General features: G+C 42.6%; 1 protein-coding gene across 1 annotated transcript; it reads left to right on the plus strand.

Moving 5' to 3' along the window:
* The first annotated feature begins 895 nt into the window (after positions 1-895).
* Positions 896-13113, plus strand: cd8a (CD8a molecule). The gene is made up of 6 exons (XM_070861632.1): positions 896-946; positions 2098-2418; positions 2643-2747; positions 5860-5970; positions 6084-6123; positions 12991-13113. Exons 1-6 carry the CDS (start codon positions 907-909, stop codon positions 13034-13036), a joined length of 663 nt encoding a protein of 220 aa, XP_070717733.1. The 5' UTR covers positions 896-906; the 3' UTR covers positions 13037-13113.
* Positions 13114-22701: the final 9588 nt, after the last annotated feature.

The raw sequence follows: 22701 nt of genomic DNA on the forward strand, positions 1-22701 counted from the left end.
TCCGCCATTTAATAAGATCATGGCTGATCTGATCATGGAAGCTCCACTTCCCTGCCCGTTCTCCATAACCCTTTATTCCCTTATCGCTCAAAAATATGAAGGTGGAGTTGAGATAGATCAGCCATTATCTTATTGAATGGCAGAGCTAGATCGAAGGGCCTACTCCTGCTTCTATCCCTTATGTTCTTATCTGCAGTGTATTGGTTCCTTGCTTTTTGTAAGTAATTTCAGTTAATATCGGAAATTACAAGTAAATCCCCATTTGAGACAATGCCTAAATGCTAAAACAGTTACATACTCTCAGGGTGTCAATTCAAATGAATTTGTATGAGTGCCTTGAAATGAATGCAAACAACCGCTATAACCCACGTGAACATCAAATGAGATATTGTTCAAACACTGTCCCATTCAAGTAATACAATTCAAGTAATGCCCCATTTGCAGGTACATAGTCAATGCAAGTACAGTTTTCAGAAGTCAGTTGTGTATGCAAAACTGTGTCTGTGAATAAGACACACGTGTTTATTAAAAATAACATTTAGCGTATGCGGAATGTGTTTTTCCATCTTTTCGTGTTTGCTATTCTGACAGTGCAGCAAACAAAAGTATTTATTGTCCTATCAATGTAACAGTTGCACCAACGCATAAAATGAGCAAAAAAAAGATCCAAATAAGTCCCAAGTATCGGGGGGCGGGTTTGGGCCTAGCCTGCCGATGGGAGATTAAAACTCATTCGAAATGAATGTTGATGGAGTCTCTTTTCCTTGTTAGAAAACATCTCGACGCCTACTGAAGCAGTGACCTCACGTCCTGAGGCAGTGCAGTCCCCGGTTGCTGCAGAAAGGGTCCCGCTCCCCGCGTCGGCGACATCGGCTTATAGCAGGTGCCTCCCTTCACCGCCTCATCATGAAACTTCTCGCATTCCTTCTCCTGATCCAGCTGACGAGTAAGTAACAATGCTGAATATGTTTGCGTTCTCTTATCCTTCTCGCAAGACCATTCGGCTTTTCTAAAAGATGAGGTAGGGAAATACATGAATGTATAACTGACAGGGGATGGGCGTTAGGTTAAAATTGCAGCATTACAAACATGTCTTTGAATCGAGTCACTGTAATTCGAGACTTCTATCGGATTAGTGATATTTTGGATCTGTTAAAAAAAAAATCAGCTGATTTTCCTGCACCTAATTGCACAGTAATACTCGAAAGGGAAACATTAGCAGGGCTGTGGAGAAAGAGCTGGGGTGTGGGATTAATTGGATAGACCTACCAAAGAACCGAGTGGCCTCCCTCTGTGGTTCTATCGCAATTCCCCGAAACATTACATTCGTAAAGAAAGACTGGATCGACTAGGCTTATATTCACTGGAATTTAGAAGAATGAGACGGGATCTCATAGAAGCATATACAATTCTGGTTAGATGCAGGAAGAATATTCCCGATGTTGGGAAAGTCCAGAACCAGGGGACACAGTCTAAGGAGAAGGGGTAAGCCATTTAGGACCGAGACGAGGAGAAACTTCTTCACTCAGAGAATTGTAAACCTGTGGAATTCTCTACCGCAGAAAGTTGTTGAGGCCAGTTCTTTGGATATATTCAAAAGGGAGTTAGATGTGGCCCTTAAGGCTAAAGAGATCAGGGGATATGGAGAGAAAGCAGGAATGGGGTACTGAGGTTGAATGATCAACCATGATCTTATTGAATGGTGGTGCAGGCTCGAAGGGCCGAATGGCCTATTCCTGCACCTATTTTCTATGTTTCTATGTTGGTAAATTATGTGGGGACGGCTTTTCAACACTAAAATTTGACCGAAGCAAGTGCGAAAGATGCTCAGTTTGTAGATCTTGATATTAACACGCTTCAATTTCAGAGCCTGAAGTCATTTTGTTTTGTTTTATAACACTCCTATGAAGCACCTTTGGGACGTTTTACTAGTAAAGGTGCTATATAAATAAAACTTGTTCTTGTTGAAGTGTGTACACATCTCCCGGCGGGTGGCCGCTTTTTTTGCGTTACGGATGATGGGTTGATGGCTTTCATCCAAAGATTCCACACCAGGGCACACTGTGAGTCTTTTTGCTTGTTAATTGTGTTTTGCAGTCACCACTCAGCAGTTTTACCCGCCAGGAAAAGCGGTACAGAAAGGCGCAAACATTGCCGTGGTCTGCTCATTGACAGCAGACGAGGGGATCTACTGGTTCAGCCAGGCGGAGAGTGGGACCCCGACCTTCTTGCTGTATATAAATAGTTTGGGTAGAGTAAAGCCCGGTACGATCAGTAAATACACTGCCGCAAAATCTTCCAAAAAAGTTACCCTGACCGTCAGCGATTTCACAAAGGAAGACTCTGGGAAGTACTACTGTGTCATGACGAAGAACATGGTTATGTCGTTTGGGAAAGTGAACGAGTTGTACCTAAAAGGTGAGTGAAGGTCGGGAAAAAAATGTCAATAATTGAGTAACACCGTGTCAGTTTTAACCCATTAAATTGCTCCCCCCCCATAATATTTCAAGTATTCGTTGAATATTTTGTACGAGTTTCTGTGTTTTCATATTTTAACTCGACCTGTATTTATTTTTCGCCACTTATCACGTTGTTAAGTCTATGTGTCATTTTATTACATTTTCCTTATTGAATAAATGCAGAGGTTAAAACCACAGCACTGCCAACAACCATCCCTGCAGCGTCGAAAGCCAAGTCAGCCAGACCGGAGAGCAAAGAAACGACTCCGTGCCACACAACTAAAACAGGTAACAAAGTAGGCTTGCTCACAGTGAATTCCCTCAGTCGCGGAAATTAATATTAAATCCTCTGTACAGGCAAGAATTCGTGTGTTGGTTACTGATTCAAATATCATGGGACACCGGTTCCTCTAATTGATATGACTCGCGCCATCCTACATGCCTTTGTGAAGATTCGTGTGCATTCTGTTAGAATCGTAGAAAGAAGTTTAAGCACAGGAAGAGGCCATTCGGACGATCTTGGCTGTGCGAGTTATTCCCAGGAGCAACCAAAACTAACTCCACTTTCTCTCTCTCTCTCTCCATGTCCCTGTATTGTCTGTGGAGGGAGAAACAGAGTTAACGTTTCAGAGTCAATAACTGTTTCTCTCTCCACAGATGCTGCCTGATCTGCTGAGCATTTCCAGTATTTGCTGTTTTTATTTCAGATTTCCAGCACCGTAGGATTTTTGCTTTTGTCCCTGTATCTTCTTCTGCTTCAATTTTTGTAAAAAATCCAATTTACCCTCCGATCTATGCAGCGATCTATTTCTCAACCACTCTTTGTGGCAATGCATTCATTCCCCAACAACCCGGGAGGAATGACATTTCGCCCAACCTCTTCACTCTTTTAGCATTTTAAACCTTCGACACCAACTTCCCAACTGGAGGAACTAGCCTTTCCCTTGTCACTCTACCCAAACTCTTAATTTAAAAAAAAATTCATTCATGGGATGTGGGCTTCGCTGGCAAGGCCAGCATTTATTGCCCATCCCTAATTGCCCTCGGAGGTGGTAGTGAGCTGCCTTCGTGAATACAACGGAATGTCTTGCTGGGCCATTTCAATTAGGAGTCAACCACATATAGGCCAGACCGGGTAACGGCGGCAGATTTCCATCCCTAAAGGACATTAGTGAACCAGATGTTTTTTTTATGACAATCCGGTAGTTTCATGGTTACCATTACTGATACTAGATATTCCAGATTTTTTAAGTTAATTATTTGAATTTCATTTTCCCAGCTGCTGCGGTGGGATTATGAACTCATAATCTCATGTCTCTGGATCATTAGTCTAGGCCTCTGGATTACTAGTCCAGTGACATAACCACTATGCTACCGTCCCCCTATTAAACTCGATGAAATCCCTGCTATCTTTCTCCCTCCCAGTATCTCAAATCTCTCTGTAATTGCCCACATCTGGCATCCTCTAGGTGAATGTACGCTGCATCCTCTCTGTGGCTTTAGAAGCACCAACCAGAGGAAATCTTCACAAAGCCAATCACCATGTTGCTACTCAGAAGGACTAGAGCCATTTTTAGCCCGCATTAATAGACAAGTGTGAGCGCACGATCTCTCTAAGCTGACCTGTGGCGAAATGCTAACGGTGATCTTTATAGATGGGTTTATCATTTCGGCCCGTACAAATATAGGACATCGCCCCACCCAATGTGTATGGGCATGGAACCAAGAACGCTCGTGCTGTCGGCATTCGCTTATAGATAAATGCTTATTGAGGGTTTCATTTAATGGAGGCTATTTGGTTAAATGCTGGTGTAAGCTTTCTATGTGAGCGATTTTAACCAAGTGTCTAAGATTATTTTAAAGGGGTAAATGATTTCCCCCAAATAGCCATATTTGAATTTAAGTTGGGCTTTGCTGGCGGCGCTCATACACATAAAGGGGTAGCAACGGGCGATTTTTCAGAACAACCCCGGTCTCCCACCCCTCGTGTCCGGGCAGCCCAATTCGATGAGCTCCTGGTTTGGCCCCGAGCTGTGAGCTTAAAGTGGCGTTTAGCGGAATTCCAAGCGCGAAGCTCTGTGACAGCCTGACCGGCCTTTTCACCGCCCCCACCTCCCGAACATTAAATCCACTCCCCGCCCCACACACACATTAAATCCACACCCAACATTAAATTCAACCGAGTGTGGAGATGGGATTTCAGGTAATGACATCTTCAGGTCAGTGTATCCTGGAGCCTGTTCCTTCGGAAATTTCCCTTGTGACAATCGATCGGCAAGCCGTGTTACTTTAAAAAAAAATCTTTATTTCAACAAAAAAGTAAGCACAGCTGCTTACAGTATCGTCTGATGTATATTTGTACATAGTCAATCATACTTGGTTAGTATACAACATTTTAACCAGGTTAAACATAATTCAAATGCATACATGGGCTTTTGGAAAAAAAATTAAAATCACAATTCTTTGAAGAGGTCACATATCAGGCTTCCACGTGTGATGGCTGCAGTACATCAGATTATACGAGGACACAGAAACAGGTCACGTTATCCTCGCAATTAGAAACATTACTGGAATTCGGTGTTTCAGCAGAGTGGGGAGATTTCCAAATAATAAACAGTTATATAATCGTCCTATCGAGATTCACATCCAAACATTATTACTGCGGCTGCCTGGCCCGACTCAAGACTGAAAAACCTTATTGTGCCGGTTTGGCGAGGATCCCCCCTCCCCCAACTGAACACACATCAACAAGAGTTTTAGGTCTGACTCTCCAGCCGAGCCACAGACAGTAACACAGAGAGCAACTCAATTTCTCAACCAACCCTGTCTGACACAAGCGCCCAGGGAGCGGTTTTAAATATAACAGTTCAATTGAAATAATATAGTTAGATTATGGGGGATGTTAAACATGTCTAAATGGTGTCGGAGAATATTACAAAGGTTCCTGTGCTATATCATTAACAGTAGCTGCTTTACTAGGGCAATAATGAGAAAATGGGAACTTGAGCGGCGCTTTCCCCGGTAGATTGCTATTTTTTGGTTGATTTAATCTTTATCTTTATATAACTGCACCAGCTGACTTTTGCTCAGAGTGAAAAATGTCAAATTATATTCTACGCTTGTATTTGACAATCTGTATATATTCGACTTCTATTTCATTATATAGTAGGGCTTCCAAATGTGTATATTTAGATGTTCGCAGCCTGTACTATCTGTTTACTTATAATTTTATGTTTCGAATGTTAAAGTTGAATAATTCTCTCCCAATTTATATTCTATTTAAGTGAATTTTAATGTTGTCACTCAACAAAAATCAGTTGAATTAGCCACACGTACAAATGTTCGATATATTTACCTGGGCATTCATTTTGATAGGTTCCTTGTCTTTTGTTCGTTTCAGGGATGGACGAAGATGAAATGTCCTGCCACTTACTCATCTGGGCTCCACTGACGGGCGCTGCCTTTCTGTTGCTGCTGGCACTGATCCTCGTCTCCGTGGTTTATTGCAGAAGTACAACAACGTTCACATTTCTTCTCATGTTATTGTTTTGGAAACTTACAATTTGCATGTATTAAATCAGTATGTTTGAAATGCACACAAAATAAGCTGCTTCTGTTCTCTAGGACCACGCCGGAAACGCTGTCAGCACCAATTTAGAAAGAGGTCAGTATGACATTCGGTTGGTTCAACAAAAAAAGCTTTCAGGTTTGAAACGAGAAACGGTACATGAAGCACTTTAAAGTCTCGTGACTGTTGTTAAGTAGACTAGGTTTGGGAAAAAATGTGTTATGTATTCCATCTCTATGGTGTTGCTAAAGCAAAGTGGATTTTTTTGCTTCACTCATTTGAGCTAAAGTTTAATTGACAATCAAGAGTCCTCAGCTGGGAAGAAGTGTGTAATTTCAGCAAATTGATAAGCTTTAGGTGAAGGGTGAAGGTGCAGGACATCACCAAGGTTTGAAAACAGTAGGAGGGAAGAGGCAGATGAAGATCAGATAGTTAGGGGGATCACTGGTGTGGAATTTAAAAGCTTCAAGTTTGTAGGAGAAAGAGAAGATGCATGGAGCTCAGGAGTTCCAGAGTTTTGAGGTCCTGGGTAGAGTTTGTGTCATGTCTTGATTTCAACAGGATAAGGGTACAGGAAGAGGGAGGCATGCAGGGCCCATTTGATTGGCACCCCATCCACCACCTTCAACATTCACTCCCTCCACCACCAGTGCACTGTGGCTGCAGTGTGCATCATCTTTAAGATGCACTGCAACAACTTGCCAAGGTTTCCTCAACAGCACCTCTTAGACCTCTACCACCTAGAAGGACAAGGGCAGCAGGCACATGGGAACACCATCACCTCCAACTTACCCTCCAAGTCATACACCATTCTGATTTGGAAATATATCGCCACTTGGTCAAAATCCTGGTAGTCCCTCCCTAACAGCACTTTGGGAGTACCTTTGCTACACTGATGGCAGCGGTTTAAGAAGATGGTTCGCCACCACCTTCTCAAGGGCAATTGGGATGGGGAATAAATTCTGATCTTGCCAGCCATGCCCACATCCCATGAATGAATAAATAAATGTAAAAGAATAAAATTTATATGGAACTTAAGACAGAGAATGTCTGATGAAAGGTCGTCGACCTGAAAAGTTAACTCTGTTTCTCTCTTCAAAGATGCTGTCTGACCAGCTGAGAATTTCCAACATTTATTTTTTTTTTAGTACGGAGAATACCTTACTTGGTTTACAGTTCCTTTACAACACATTGATGTAAAAAGGAATCCTAAAAAATAGTTTCATATGCCCTGTAGAAAAAAAATTCTCAACATTCTACTAATGCAATGTGAAGTAGCACATTTTAAGATTAACAGAGGGGAGAAACAAATAAATCACAGGATGTAGATACAATAATCTTTAAAAGTGGAATTGTAATTTTAAAAAAGACCATAAAAACAAACACAATTATACGTTTTATATGTAACAAAATGAATTTTAAAATAAGGAAATGATAAGGCATTAGTTCAGCCACAGTTTGGAGCACTATGTGCTGTTTTGGGCATCCCATTATAGGAAGGATATCAGAAGCACTGAAAGGTTGTAGTGAAGATTCACTAGAATGTTGCCGGTAATGGAAGGTTGCATTTATGAAGAAAGACTTGAAAATGTGTACTTTTTTAACTGGAGCTGACAAGATTAAAGGAAGATCTAAAAGAGATTTTTATAATTACAAATATTTTGAGGGGATTAAAAAGCGAAAAAAAAATGCTTGGACTAGTTGGTGAATTGATAAGAGGAGTACAGACTCAGGATTATCAAACAAAGGGGAAAGTTTTAAAAAAGTGTTTCATACAGTGGATTATTCGAAGGAGAAATAGCTTGCCAATGGGGGCTGTTAGGCAGTGTTAAAAACATAATTTAAAAGGCAGTTGGATTCCAGAAGGAAAAGATATAAAAGGACATGGAGAAAGGGCAGGAATGTAGCACTCGAGCAGATAACTCCAACTGAATAGTGCAACATAATCTGAACCTCATAGTAAAGGAATGATTCCTTCCTACCTCTAGATTTATTTTAAGGACACAAGAATGCACAGAACAAGAAAGGCATTTGGTTCATCAAGCACCATTCTGTAAACCACATACAGTCCAGTTTATCCTGCATCTATCCCATTTGATCTTTGGAGGGAACATTCTGCTGACTATCCCCAAAGATAATCAAACAAAACTCCAAAATATTCAAGCATTCTCACAACTCCATATTCAATCCTAGTCAACTACTTTCCACAGACAATTTTGAATCCCTTTCCCTCAACCCACCCCAAGGGTACATGATTGTGTTGCATGAAGTATCTGATTATCTCATAGAAACATAGAAACATAGAAAATAGGTGCAGGAGTAGGCCATTCGGCCCTTCGAGCCTGCACCACCATTCAATAAGATCATAGCTGATCATTCACCTCAGTACCCCTTTCCTGCTTTCTCTCCATATCCCTTGATCCCTTTAACCATAAGGGCCATATCTAACTCCTTCTTGAGTATATCTAACGAACTGGCATCAACAACTCACTGCGGTAGAATTCCACAGGTCCACAATTCTCTGAGTGAAGAAGTTTCTCCTCATCTCGGTCCGAAATGTCTTACCCCTTATCCTTAGACTGTGACCCCTGCTTCTGGACTTCTCATTCTATATTTAACTTCATAACCTTCTGCAAAGTGGAAACATCCTCAAAAAATTCCAGAAGATTTGTCAAGCATGATTTCCCTTTCACAAATCCATGCTGACTTGGACCTATCATGTCACCATTTTCCAGATGCACTGCTATGACATCCTTAATAATTGATTCCATCATTTTACCCACTACTGAGGTCAGGCTGACCGGTCTATAATTCCCTGTTTTCTCTCTCCCTCCTTTTTTAAAAAGTGGGGTTACATTGGCTACCCTCCACTCCATAGGAACTGATCCAGAGTCAATGGAATGTTGGAAAATGACTGTGGAGAATGAAACAGTAATTTCAGAGACCATGGTCCAGAACTTAAAGAAGGGTAACTTTGAAGGTATGAGGCGTGAATTGGCTAGGATAGATTGGCGAATGATACTTAGGGGGTTGACTGTGGATGGGCAATGGCAGACATTTAGAGACCGCATGGATGAAGTACAACAATTGTACATTCCTGTCTGGCGTAAAAATAAAAAGGGGAAGGTGGCTCAACCGTGGCTATCTAGGGAAATCAGGGATAGTATTAAAGCCAAGGAAGTGGCATACAAATTGGCCAGAAATAGCAGCGAACCTGGGGACTGGGAGAAATTTAGAACTCAGCAGAGGAGGACAAAGGGTTTGATTAGGACAGGGAAAATGGAGTACGAGAAGAAGCTTGCAGGGAACATTAAGGCGGATTGCAAAAGTTTCTATAGGTATGTAAAGAGAAAAAGGTTGGTGAAGACAAACGTAGGTCCACTGCAGTCAGAATCAGGGGAAGTCATAACGGGGAACAAAGAAATGGCGGACCAATTGAACAAGTACTTTGGTTCGGTATTCACTAAGGAGGATACAAACAACCTTCCGGATATAAAAGGGGTCAGAGGGTCTAGTAAGGAGGGGGAACTGAGGGAAATCTTTATTAGTCGGGAAATTGTTTTGGGGAAATTGATGGGATTGAAGGCCGATAAATCCCCAGGGCCTGATGGATTGCATCCTAGAGTACTTAAGGAGGTGGCCTTGGAAATAGCGGATGCATTGACAGTCATTTTCCAACATTCCATTGACTCTGGATCAGTTCCTATGGAGTGGAGGGTAGCCAATGTAACCCCACTTTTTAAAAAAGGAGGGAGAGAGAAAACAGGGAATTATAGACCGGTCAGCCTGACCTCAGTAGTGGGTAAAATGATGGAATCAATTATTAAGGATGTCATAGCAGTGCATCTGGAAAATGGTGACATGATAGGTCCAAGTCAGCATGGATTTGTGAAAGGGAAATCATGCTTGACAAATCTTCTGGAATTTTTTGAGGATGTTTCCAGTAAAGTGGACAAAGGAGAACCAGTTGATGTGGTATATTTGGACTTTCAGAAGGCTTTCGACAAGGTCCCACACAAGAGATTAATGTGCAAAGTTAAAGCACATGGGATTGGGGGTAGTGTGCTGATGTGGATTGAGAACTGGTTGTCAGACAGGAAGCAAAGAGTAGGAGTAAACGGGTACTTTTCAGAATGGCAGGCAGTGACTAGTGGAGTGCCGCAAGGTTCTGTGCTGGGGCCCCAGCTGTTTACATTGTACATTAATGATTTAGACGAGGGGATTAAATGCAGTATCTCCAAATTTGCAGATGATACTAAGTTGGGTGGCAGTGTGAGCTGCGAGGAGGATGCTATTAGGCTGCAGAGTGACTTGGATAGGTTAGGTGAGTGGGCAAATGCATGGCAGATGAAGTATAATGTGGATAAATGTGAGGTTATCCACTTTGGTGGTAAAAACAGAGAGACAGACTATTATCTGAATGGTGACAGATTAGGAAAAGGGAAGGTGCAACGAGACCTGGGTGTCACGGTACATCAGTCATTGAAGGTTGGCATGCAGGTACAGCAGGCGGTTAAGAAAGCAAATGGCATGTTGGCCTTCATAGCGAGGGGATTTGTATACAGGGGCAGGGAGGTGTTGCTACAGTTGTACAGGGCCTTGGTGAGGCCACACCTGGAGTATTGTGTACAGTTTTGGTCTCCTAACTTGAGGAAGGACATTCTTGCTATTGAGGGAGTGCAGCGAAGGTTCACCAGACTGATTCCCGGGATGGCGGGACTGACCTATCAAGAAAGATTGGATCAACTGGGCTTGTATTCACTGGAGTTCAGAAGAATGAGAGGGGATCTCATAGAAACGTTTAAAATTCTGACGGGTTTAGACAGGTTAGATGCAGAAAGAATGTTCCCAATGTTGGGGAAGTCCAGAACCAGGGGTCACAGTCTGAGGATAAGGGGTAAGCCATTTAGGACCGAGATGAGGAGAAACTTCTTCACCCAGAGAGTGGTGAACCTGTGGAATTCTCTACCACAGAAAGTAGTTGAGGCCAATTCACTAAATATATTCAAAAGGGAGTTAGATGAAGTCCTTACTACTCGGGGGATCAAGGGTTATGGCGAGAAAGCAGGAAGGGGGTACTGAAGTTTCATGTTCAGCCATGAACTCATTGAATGGCGGTGCAGGCTAGAAGGGCTGAATGGCCTACTCCTGCACCTATTTTCTATGTTTCTATGTTTCTAAGGGCTATGGAGGTGAATGATCAGCCATGATCTTATTGAATGGTGGTGCAGGCTCGAAGGGCCGAATGGCCTACTCCTGCACCTATTTTCTATGTTTCTATGTTTCTATGTTTCAATCCTATTTGCAAACACATACCCAGCCAGCTTTTTTGAAGCAGAATTCAATACCTCATACTCTATTAAAAATATTGATGGTAGAATATCTGTTATATGGCTGAGGTTAAACTTGGGGTTTCTGTTAATATCTGTAAACTAGTCAAACCTTTTATAATTATGTTACTAGAACTGCCCAAATAAAGCACAGCAATATTGCTCATTCCCAATTATTCATAATTCTACATATTGAACTAATTTTTTGTATGAAACCATATCTGAACCAGTCTATTTATTATGTGACCCAGATTACTATTGTCTTCTTGATAACATACGATGAATGTTTTGCATGACACTATGGGAAAGGTCAAAGGTTGCCAGGCGCACAATTATAGCCACGCCAATCTTTCATTCTGTTCACTCTGTTAAAAACTTAATCCTATGAACATCACCTAATTTTATGGTATTTTTCTTGGATGGAAAGACTTTTAACAATCATTTAATTCTATTAGTTCTGAGGTTCTGCATATGATATACAAAAAAAGTGGAGGGAAGGCATCTCCCTTCAACGAGGGGGCAGAATATAGAGTCAGCCACACCTGGTTGGGAATGGGATTGAAGGTTATAGGGATAAGTACAGATTGGGACAATCAAATATTCCATGGGATACAGTGGTTTATGTGCTGCTGAGATTAAGAGCAGAGAAAGTTGTGCCTATGCAAAGTGGTAGATCATGGCTGAACTATGGAGATATTAGAATGGATAAATATTCAGGAATTTTGTTTGATTGTCTTTGGCAATCAGGTTATATTAGTCCCAAAATTTCCCTCAGATGATCAAATTAATTAGAAAGAGTTCATAATAGGTTGTCATAGAATCATAGAAATTTACACCACGGAAGGAGGTCATTTCGGCCCATCGTGTCCGGCCGGCCAACAAAGAGCTATCCAGCCTAATCCCACTTTCCAGCTCTTGGTCCGTAGCCCTGTAGGTTATGGCACTTCAAGTGCACATCCAATTACTTTTTAAATATGGCAAGGTTTTCTGCCTCTACCACCCTTTCAGGCAGAGTTCCAGACCCCCACCACCCTCTGGGTGAAGGCATTTTCCCAAAATCCCCTCTAAACCTCCTACCAATTACTTTAAATCTATGCCCCTTGATACTTAACCTCTTTGCTAAGGGAAATAAGTCCATCCTATTCATTCTATCTCGGCCCCTCATAATTTTATACACCTCAATAAGATCTCCCCTCAGCCTCCTCTGTTCCAAATAAACCAAACCCAGCCTATCTAATCTTTCCTCATAGCTAAAATTCTCCAGTCCAGGCCACATCCTCGTAAATCTCCTCTGTACCCTTTCTCGTGCAATCACATCTTTCCTATAATGCGGTGACTAGAACAGCACAAAGTACACGTTGTCTGTAAAAAGAGCAGGCTTTATGGGCCGATTGGGCTTTTCTTGTTCCATACTTTCTCAAGTTCCTATGCAATTGCTAAACTATGAATATAGTATATGAAACTATGCTAAAATGTTTCTATGCCTATGTATCACTATGGCTTTGCAATTTAGTTTATTTTTATTTTGTAGGCATGGCACTACAATGTCAGTTAGAAAATTATAATATATTCAAGAAAAAGAGCATTACTGCCTCTTACATTAACATTATTCTTTATTCATTTATTTATTTAGACCAATCTCTGAAGAGGATAGAAGACCAGCAAATAGATACCATTAACAAGTAAGTACTGTACTTCAATGAAGGAAAAGATCCATGTCAATGAATATAGTGCAAGTTCACTAATGTCCTTTAGGGAGGGAAACCTGCCGTCCTTACCTGGTCTATCCTACATGTGACTCCAGACCCACAGCAATATGATTGATTCTCAACTGCCCCTCTGAAATTACCAAGCCAGTTATTCAGTTGTCACGAAGTAAACTCATCACCACCTCCTCAAGGGAAATTAGGGATGATCAATAAATGCTAGCTTTGCAAGCAATGCCCACAGCCTGTGAATGAATAAAAAAAAGTATGTTCTTAGTGTTGCATATATGAGCTACAGGTCCAGCAATATATATAAAGTTTTGGGATTATTTAGTAATGAGTTATACAGACCAGAACACCCAACAACTTTAATTTGTAAAGTGCTTTTAATATCATAACATTTCCCAATTACCACTGAGTGATAATCACAGAATTAGGAGAAGTGATCAAATGCTTAGTCAAAAGGAAAGATTTTGAAGAGGCTTTTAAGGGTGGGGAGGGAAGTCGCAAGGCAAAGAGATTTGGGGAAGGAGCTCCAGAGATGGGATCTAGAAAACTAAATACTCTGCCACCAAGTGAACAATGCTGGGGAAAGGTGATGTACAGCAGCCCAAAGTCAGAGGGCTATATGATGCAAACAAGGTGTAGGGCTGGAAGAGATTACAAAAGTTCGATAGTGGATTTGTAAATGAGGACAAGAATTTTGAATTCAGTGCATTGGGAGATAGGGAGTCAGTGGAGGTCAGCAAGGACAGAGGTGATGGATGAGGGGGACTTAGTGCAGGACAGGTTGTGGGTGGCAGAGTATTAGAAAAGTTGGAGTTTAGTATAGAAAGGAGCTCAGGACACTAGGAAGGAGTACATTTGAGAAGTCCACTCTTGAAGTTATGAAAATATATATATAAATATTAATAGCAGAAGTTTTGAGATATGGGTGGAAATGGACAAAGTTACAATGGTAGAAGTATGCTATCTTCATGGTGAATAGGATATGGGGTTTGAAGCTCAGCTGAGGTTCGAACAGGACAGTAAGGTTGCACACCATTTAATTCAACCTAATTAAACAGCCTGATAGGTGGCTAAAGTCAGGAGCTTTTGGTCGCACCCTAAGAAGCTTCACTTTTCCCAATGTTAACCCGCTCCAATCACTCTGAGAAACTGCTCTTAACTCCTACTATCTATTTCTTCCCTTCTAACCAGCTTTGAATTCAATTTGCTACCCTTCCTTACTCCATGCCCTTTAATCTTCTCACATAATGCCCTATGTGGCACTTTGTCAAAGCCTTTCTGATGGAGTATACTACATCCAGTGCATTACCCCCATCCAGCATATCAGCCACCTCCTCAAAAAACTCTATCAGATTTGTCAAGCGTGATCTTCCTTTCTGAAATCTGTGTTAGGTGCTTGTTAGGTTCCCTTCATCTAGAAATTTAGTCATTTGGTAATCTTTGATTAAAGATTTGAAAAATTTCCCGGCCACAGCTGTTAAACTAACTGGTCTGCAATTATCCAGGTTGGCTGTGTTCCTTTTGAAACTGCAGTTGGCCTCAGTGCCCAGGGCTGCTGACGAGGGAAAAAAATCAACCAAGGTGACTGTTCCTGATGACTATCAGCAAACCGCTGCTGGAATGAACACATGTGTTGAAGTCAGAAGAGGGGAGGATCAGATTTGACTGCGATCGCCTCCACAGTCCAACCTTCAAATCCTAACTATTTAGGTTCACACATGAGGAATGGCTCCAGGATAAGATACTGTAGGGTTCCTGGTGCCTGTGGAATGTTAGCCCAGCATAAATCAGCACGTCCAAAGGAATAAGGGAGAAAATTTAAAGGGGAAAAAATTGGGATTAAAGATTGTAAAGCTATAAGAATCAACATTAATTATCAAAAAATCTAAAACTGAGGGACAGGGAAATAGTATCCATAAACTGGCACTTGGGGCCAATTTTAATCTATGCTGGCTGTCGGGAAACTGACAGGATCGAGTGCAACACTGGCTTTACACCTCGCCCAATTTTATTCTCCACTGAAGTCATTAGAGGGGAGTTGAGAAGGTGTTGGGGGTCTGGGACGCACTGCCTGAAAGGGTGGTAGAGGCAGAAACCCACATCGCATTTAAAAAGTACTTGGATGTGCACTTCCTGTGCCAGAACCTACAAGGCTACGGACTAAGAGCTGGGAAATGGGATTAGTGTGGATAGACACGATGGGCTGAATGGCCTCCTTCTGTGCCATAAAGTTCTATGATTCTATGTTATTTTACAATAATCCTTTGGTAAGTTTAATATTTCTGGGATGGTGCCTCTCGAACTTGGTTAACTTGTGTTGTACTTTTTGTCAGTGCTGCTGGTGCTACTTTACTAATAAACTTCAAAGCACCAGCTCATTATTCATTAGGGGATTTTTAAACATCCTTTGTATGTTTTTAGCTTGACTGTTGTGGTTATGAAAGTTGCAGTTTCTAGAATGTGGCTGAAAGATGTAGGAATAGCAGTGAACTTATGATAATTGTTTCTTGGTTTTATAAGGTTGAGTATTAATTCTTTATTTCCATTCTTGCATCTTGCAAATCTGGACTACTCAGATGAGCACACACTTGTCACAACTTAATGGGTTATTGCTTTTCTGTAGACAGTGACCATTCTTTCAGAAAAGAACATTTTGGGGTACAATATATGAGTAATTTGGAACATGAAATGTGTAGGTGGTGCACACTTGGGAGGAATTGGTGATTTTGAGGCTTTCTTCGTGTTATGTTTGGCTTTGTTGTAGCTTGCCATAATTAGTCATACTCCTTTATCAGTGTATCATGCAATTACCAAGATGGTAGAAGATGAACGAGATGGACCTTTGTCTTTTTGTCAAGGAATTCCAATGTTCCTGTGAGAAGCTACAAATTGTTTCACTGTTGCATCTTTCTTCACTCAACTCTGAACGGTAAAATAAACCAGTCTTGAAAAATAAATTGGATTGACAAGGTAGATGCTGAGAGGTTGTATCCCCAGGCTGGAGTGTCTGGAACTAGGGGGCACAGTCTCAGGATAAGAGGAAGGCCATTTAAGACAGCGATGAGGAGGTATTTCCTCACTCAGAGAGTTGTGAATCTTTGGAATTCTCTGCCCCAGAGGGCTGTGAATGCTGAGTCTCTGAATATATTCAAGCCTGAGACAGATAGATTTTTGGAGTCTTGGGGAATGAAGGGATATGGAGATCGGGCGGGGAAGTAGAGTTGATATTATTGAATGGCAGAGCAGGCTCAAGGGGCTATATGGCTTACTCCTGCTCCTATTTCTTATGTTCTTATGTAGAATCTTTGAATCTTTGGAATTCTCTACCCCAAAGGGCTGTGGATGCTGAAGCATTAATATATTCAAGGATAGGATTTTTGGACTCTGGGGGAATCAAGGGATATGAAGATTGGTTGAGAAAGTGGAGTTATAGGTCGAAGATCAGCCATGATCTTATTGAATGGCGGATCCAGTTCAAGGGGCTGTGTGGCCTAATCCTGCTCCTAATTCTTATGTGCTTATTAGCAGTACAGTTCTGCTATCATTGTCGTAGAAATTACGATTCACCCAAAAGGATTAGGGTTAGGGTCTGACACACCCTACTGTGGCTCGGATATGGGTTTCCAGTTCACTTATGTTGTTTCATGAATACATTGACAAAAAATTGACATCTTTCCTACTTTAGGTTACTTTCTGAAACTATGTGTGATTCAACACTGGATCCTGCAGTCCACTTCTACACCTCAGAGAAATAAATGAAACTGCAAAGGAACCACCGTAGAACTGACTGACTGTCCTTCAACAGGCCTTCGCATTTTGCACAATGTCTATTAAAACTGCCTTTTAGTTGTCTTAATATTGCTCTAGCTGGCAGGCACTAACGCCTATGTTTTATGAATATACTAAAAAGGGGATTAGTGACTGATATTAATGTGAATTTGTTTTTCCTGAAAAGTCAGTTCTATATTTGAGAAAGAAGCTGTAATTTTTATTTTGAAGCCCTTTGTATTTTACACATGTTCCGAAACCGCTGGTCTTAATGCAAAATTCCATTTTGCCCGTTGATGTTGAACTGTCAACGGTGGTGCATGCATCTGGAATCACCGAGTGACCTGTTTCACACTCTGGGATGTCACTTCGATCCCTTCATGAGCGGGAAAAAAAATCCAGAAATCAGACTTGGTGATCTTGAGGATCACCACCCAAATAATAAATGACTAGAAGAATTGTGGAATGATGATCTCCGCCTTTTAGATTAAATCAATATGATAATAAATGGTCAAAACAATCGCCCTTCACATTTACACTTTAGAGGGTAGGAGGTATGAATAACATTGGGTATGGGGTGGGGGGGGGGGTAGGGGGGCTATAGTTTTATTGTACCAGAGCAATTAATGTTCCTCTTAAATTCCTCTCTGGCTGTTGGACTGGAGGTGGGTCAAGCCCTGGAACTCCCTCCCTAACGGCACTGTGGGAGTATCTTCACCACATGGACTGCAGCGGTTCAAGGCGAGGGCTCACCACCACCTTTGCAAGGGCAATTAGGGATGGTCAATAAATGCTGGCCTTGCCAGCGATGCCCACATCCCAGGAACAATTTTTTTTAAAGTCCCCTAAATAATGAATAACCAACCCCCGGGAGGGGTTTAAGATTGGGATTTCATTGTGGAACAAATTGTCTCTGTAAAAGTTCCTCTGTGCATAGCCAAATGGTTATTATCTTCATAAAGATTTTGCTAGAATTAGCTATCGGGTGTGTGTGTGTGGGGTGGGGTGGGAGTGGGGGGGCCTCAAAGACCAGAGAATGAATTTAGGAGTTAGGATCTGGTTTTAAATATTTTTTTATTATTGTGAATATTTTAATGGAACTATATAGTATCAAATAATTGAATTTTCGCATTCTGTCAGGGCATCCGTAGGTACATCAGGGTTTGTGAATTTATTTGATAAGCTTTGAAATGTTTTTTTTTAACTGGTTCGCTTGTGTTTAACCTGAGAAATTCCGTCTTTAGCCATATACCAAGCTGTTCGCTCTTGGTGTTTGTCGCTTCCTGACCTCTGGAATGAATTGAATGTAGCTCTTGTGATATTAAACAGTGCAGTGAACACCAGCCCGGGTCTCTGTCCTTGTGTCGCTTCACAAACCGCACCAGGTGACTGGCCGCAGACTACAACTCCTCTCCCAAGCATTGCAAACATTGCTTTCATTTCTTGCACCAGCCAAAACCGAAAACAATCCGCATCCAATGCGACTTAGAGCAAATATGTGAGGTCAGATCAAGGCTTTAATTCTCCACTTTATCAATAAGTGCCGTCCTACTCACGCCTAATAGAACATTTCTTCTGAGATCTGACTTATTGGTCACTTGAGTTAACGAAAGGGCTATGAATATGAATTGGAAGCCAAAGACAATTGCAACAGGATATTATGAAACAAACTGCAGGGCACACGTTGGAGTGTGAGATAAAATCTTAATTGGGGGTTACCTGCCGTGCCTTTATGGCGCATTCGCCCCCTTTTGATCCACACGCTGCTTTAGCTCGAGGTATGAAATTTTTGTGCTGTGAGTCGCACTTGAATTTACATTACCTTAAATACAGTATGAAACAATTACAATAAAGGACAACAGCAGACTTATTTGTATCTAAAGTCCCCTTGCCACACAAATAATTGACACCAATTATCAGATTGCCTTAAAAAAAACCTCATCTGGTTCACTATTGTCCTTTAGGGAGGGAAATCTGCCGCCCTTACCCGGTCTGGCCGATATGTGACTCCAGACCTACAGCAATGTGGTTGACTCTTAACTGCCCTCTGAAATGGCCGAGCAAGTCACTCAGTTGTAAAAAAAAAGGCTACAGAAAAAAAAATAAGAATAAAATTGGACGTAACTCCCGGCATCGACCTCAACACTGGCTTCGGACACAACAATGGCACAACCAGCCCAGTTGACCCAGCAAAGTCCTCCTCACCAACATCTGGGGAATTGTGTCAAAATTGGGAGGGCTGTTCTACTGTAACAGCCTGACATAGTCATACTCACAGAATCATACCTTTCATCCAATGTCACTGACTTCTCCATCACCATCCCTGTGTATGTCCTGTCCCACCGGCAGGACAGACCCACCAGAGGTGGCGGTACAGTAGTATACAGTCCGGATGGAGCGGCGGAATCCTCAACATTGACTCCGGACACCGTGAAGTCTCATGGCTTCAGGTCAAGCATGGGAAAGGAAACCACCTGCTGATTACCACCTACCGCCCTCCCTCAGCTGATGAATCAGGACTCCTCCATGTTGAACAACACTTGGAAGAGGCACTGAAAGTAACAAGGGCACAGAATGTACTCTGGGTAGGTGGACTTCAATGTCCATCAACAAGAGTGGCTCAGTAGCACCACTACTGACCAAGTCCTGAAGGATATAGCTGCCAGACTGGGCCTGCAGCAAGTGGTAAGAGAACCAACATGAGAGAAAACCTAATCGGCCTTGTCCTCACCAATCTACCTGTTGCAGATGCATCTGTCCATGACAGCATTGGTAGAAGTGACCACCACAGTCCTTGTGGAGACGAAGTCCCGTCTTCACACTGAGGACACCCTCCATTGTGTTGTGTGGCACTACCACCGTGCTAAATGGGCCTTACACTAAACATTAGTAAGACAAAGGTCCTCCACCAGCCTGTCCTCGCCGCACAGCACCTGGACAACATGGACCACTTCCCCTATCACTGGAGCCTCCTATCAACAAGAGCAGGCATTGATGATGAGATCCAACACTGCCTCCAGTGAGCCAATGCAGCCTTCGGCCGCCTGAGGAAAAGAGTGTTTGAAGACCAGGCCCTCAAAACTGTCACCAAGCTCATGGTCTACAGGGTCATAGTAATACCCGCCCTCCTGTATGGCTCAGAGACGTGGACCATGTACAGTAGATACCTCAAGTCGCTGGAGAAATACCACCAGCGATGTCTCTGCAAGATCCTGCAAATCCCCTGGGAGGACAGATGCACAAACATTAGCATCCTCGTCCAGGCCAACATCCCCAGCACGAAAGCACTGACCACACTTGATCAGCTCCGCTGGACAGGCCACATAGTTCGCATGCCAGACACAAGACTCCCAAAGCAAGCGCTCTACTTGGAACTCGTCCACGGCAAACGAACCAAAGGCGGGCAGAGGAAGCGTTAAAAGGACACCCTCAAAGCCTCCCTGATAAAGTGCGACATCCCCACTGACACCTAGGAGTCCTTGGCCATAGACTGCCCTAAGTGGAGGAAGGGCATTCGGGAGGGCGCTGAGCTCCTCGAGTATCATTGCCGAGAGCATGCAGAAATCAAGCACAGGCAGCGGAAGGAGCGTGCAGCAAACCAGGCTCCCTGCCCATCCTTTCCCTCAACGATTATTTGTCCCACCTGTGACAGAGACTATGGTTCTTGTATTGGACTGTACAGCCACCTAAGAACTCATGCTAAGAGTGGAAGCAAGTCTTCCTCGATTCCGAGGGCCTGCCTATAATGATGAAATAGGATCGATTCAGAACAACTGGGTATCCATGAGGTGCTGTTGGCCATCAGCAGCTGCAGAATTGTATTCCACTACAATTAGCAAAATTATATTCCAGCTCATGGTCCGGCATATCCCACACACTATCATTACCATCAAGCCAGGGGACTAAACCTGGTTCAATGAGGAGTGCAGAAGAGCATGCCAGAAGCAGCACCAGGCATATCATAAAGTGAAGTACCAACCTGGGGAAGCGGCAATACAGGACTACATGCATGCTAAAAAGCAGAAGCAGCATGTTATAGTCAGATATAAGTGATCCCACAAACAACAGATCAGAGCAAAGCTCTGCAGTCCTGCCATATCCAGTTGTGAATGGTGGTGGACAATTAAACCACTAATGGGAGGAGGAGGCTCCATGAATATCCCATCCTGAATCTTGGCAGAGTCCAGCACAAGAGTGAAGCATTTGCAACCATCTTCAGCCAGAAGTACCGAGTGGATGATCCATATCGGCCTCCTCCTGAGGTCCCCACCATCACAGAAGCTATTCAGCCAATTTCATCATTCCATGTGATATCAAGAAATGGCTCAGCGCCCTGGATACAGCAAAGGCTATGGGTCCTGACAACATCGCAGCTGTCATGCTGAATACTTGTGCTCCAGAGCCGTGCCGCTAGCCAAGCTGTTCCAGTACAGCTACAACACTAGCATCTACCAACAATGTAGAAAACTGCCCAGTATGTCCTGTACACAAAAAGCAGGACCAATCCAATCTGGCCAATTACTGCCCCAACAGTCTACTTTGAATCATCATCAAAGTGATGGAAGCTATCATCGATAGTGCTATCAAACGGCATTTGCTGACCAATAACCTGCTCACCAATGCTCAGTTTAGGTTCTGTCAAGACCACTCGGCTCGAGATCTCATTGCAGCCTTGGTCCAAATATGGACAAAATAGCTGATTTCCAGAGGTGAGGTGAGAGTGACTGCTCTTGTCATCAAGGCAGCATTTGACTGAGTGTGGCATCAAGGAGCCCTAGTCAATGGGAATCAGGGGGAAAACTCCCCATTGGTTGGAGTCATACCTAGCACAAAGGAAAATGGCTGTGGTTGTTGGAGGAAAATCACCTCAGCCCCAGGACATCGCTGCAGAAGTTTCTCAGGGAATTCCTCTAGAGGAGTATAAGAAATGCAAGGGTGCAATTAAAAAGGATATCAGGAAAGCAAAGAGAGAGCATGAAAGAATGTTGCAAGTAAAATCAGGAAAAACCCAAATATGTTTTAAAAATACATTAAGAGCAAGAGGATCAATCGAGAAAGAGACCATAAAGGAAATCTGTGTGTGGAGGCAGAAGATGTGGCTATGATTCTTAATGAATACTTTGCATCTGTTTTCACAAAAGAGAGAGGCGATGTAGACTTTGCAATGAGGAGGAGCAGTGTGAAATATTAGATAAGATAAACATAGTGAGAGAGGAAGTATTAAAGGGCTTAGCAGCTTTGAAAGTGGATAAATACCCAGGCCCAGATGAAATGTTTCCCCGGCTGTTAAGAGAAGGAAAAGAAGGAATAGCAGAGGCTTGGACCATCATTTTCCAGTCCTCTCTGGCTACAGGTGTGATGCCAGAGGACTGGAGGACTGCTAATGGTGTACCTTTGTTTAAAAAGGGAGAAAGGGATAGACCGAGTAATTACAGACCAGTCAGCCGAACATCAGTGGTGGGAAAATTATTGGAAAAAATCCTGAAGGACAGGATAAATCTTCATTTGGAAAGACATGGATTAATCAAGGACAATCAGCATGGATTTGTTAAAGGAAGGTTGTGTCTGACTTAATTGATTGAATTTTTCAAGGAGGTAATCAGGAGGGTCAATGAGGGCTGCGCATATGATGTAGTGAATATGGATTTTAGAAACGCTTTTGATAAGGTCCCACATGGCAGACTGGTTACAAAAGTAAAAGCCCATGGGATCCAGGGCAAAGTGGCAAGTTGGATCCAAAATTGGCTCAGAGGCAGGAAGTAAAGGGTAATGGTTGATGGGTGTTTTTGTGACTGGAAGGCTGTACCCAGTGGGGTTCCACAGGGCTCAGTGCTGGGTCCCTTGGTTTTGTGGTATATATC

This window comes from Pristiophorus japonicus, chromosome 2 (assembly GCF_044704955.1).
Source record: "Pristiophorus japonicus isolate sPriJap1 chromosome 2, sPriJap1.hap1, whole genome shotgun sequence".
NCBI classification, from domain to species: Eukaryota; Metazoa; Chordata; class Chondrichthyes; family Pristiophoridae; genus Pristiophorus; species Pristiophorus japonicus.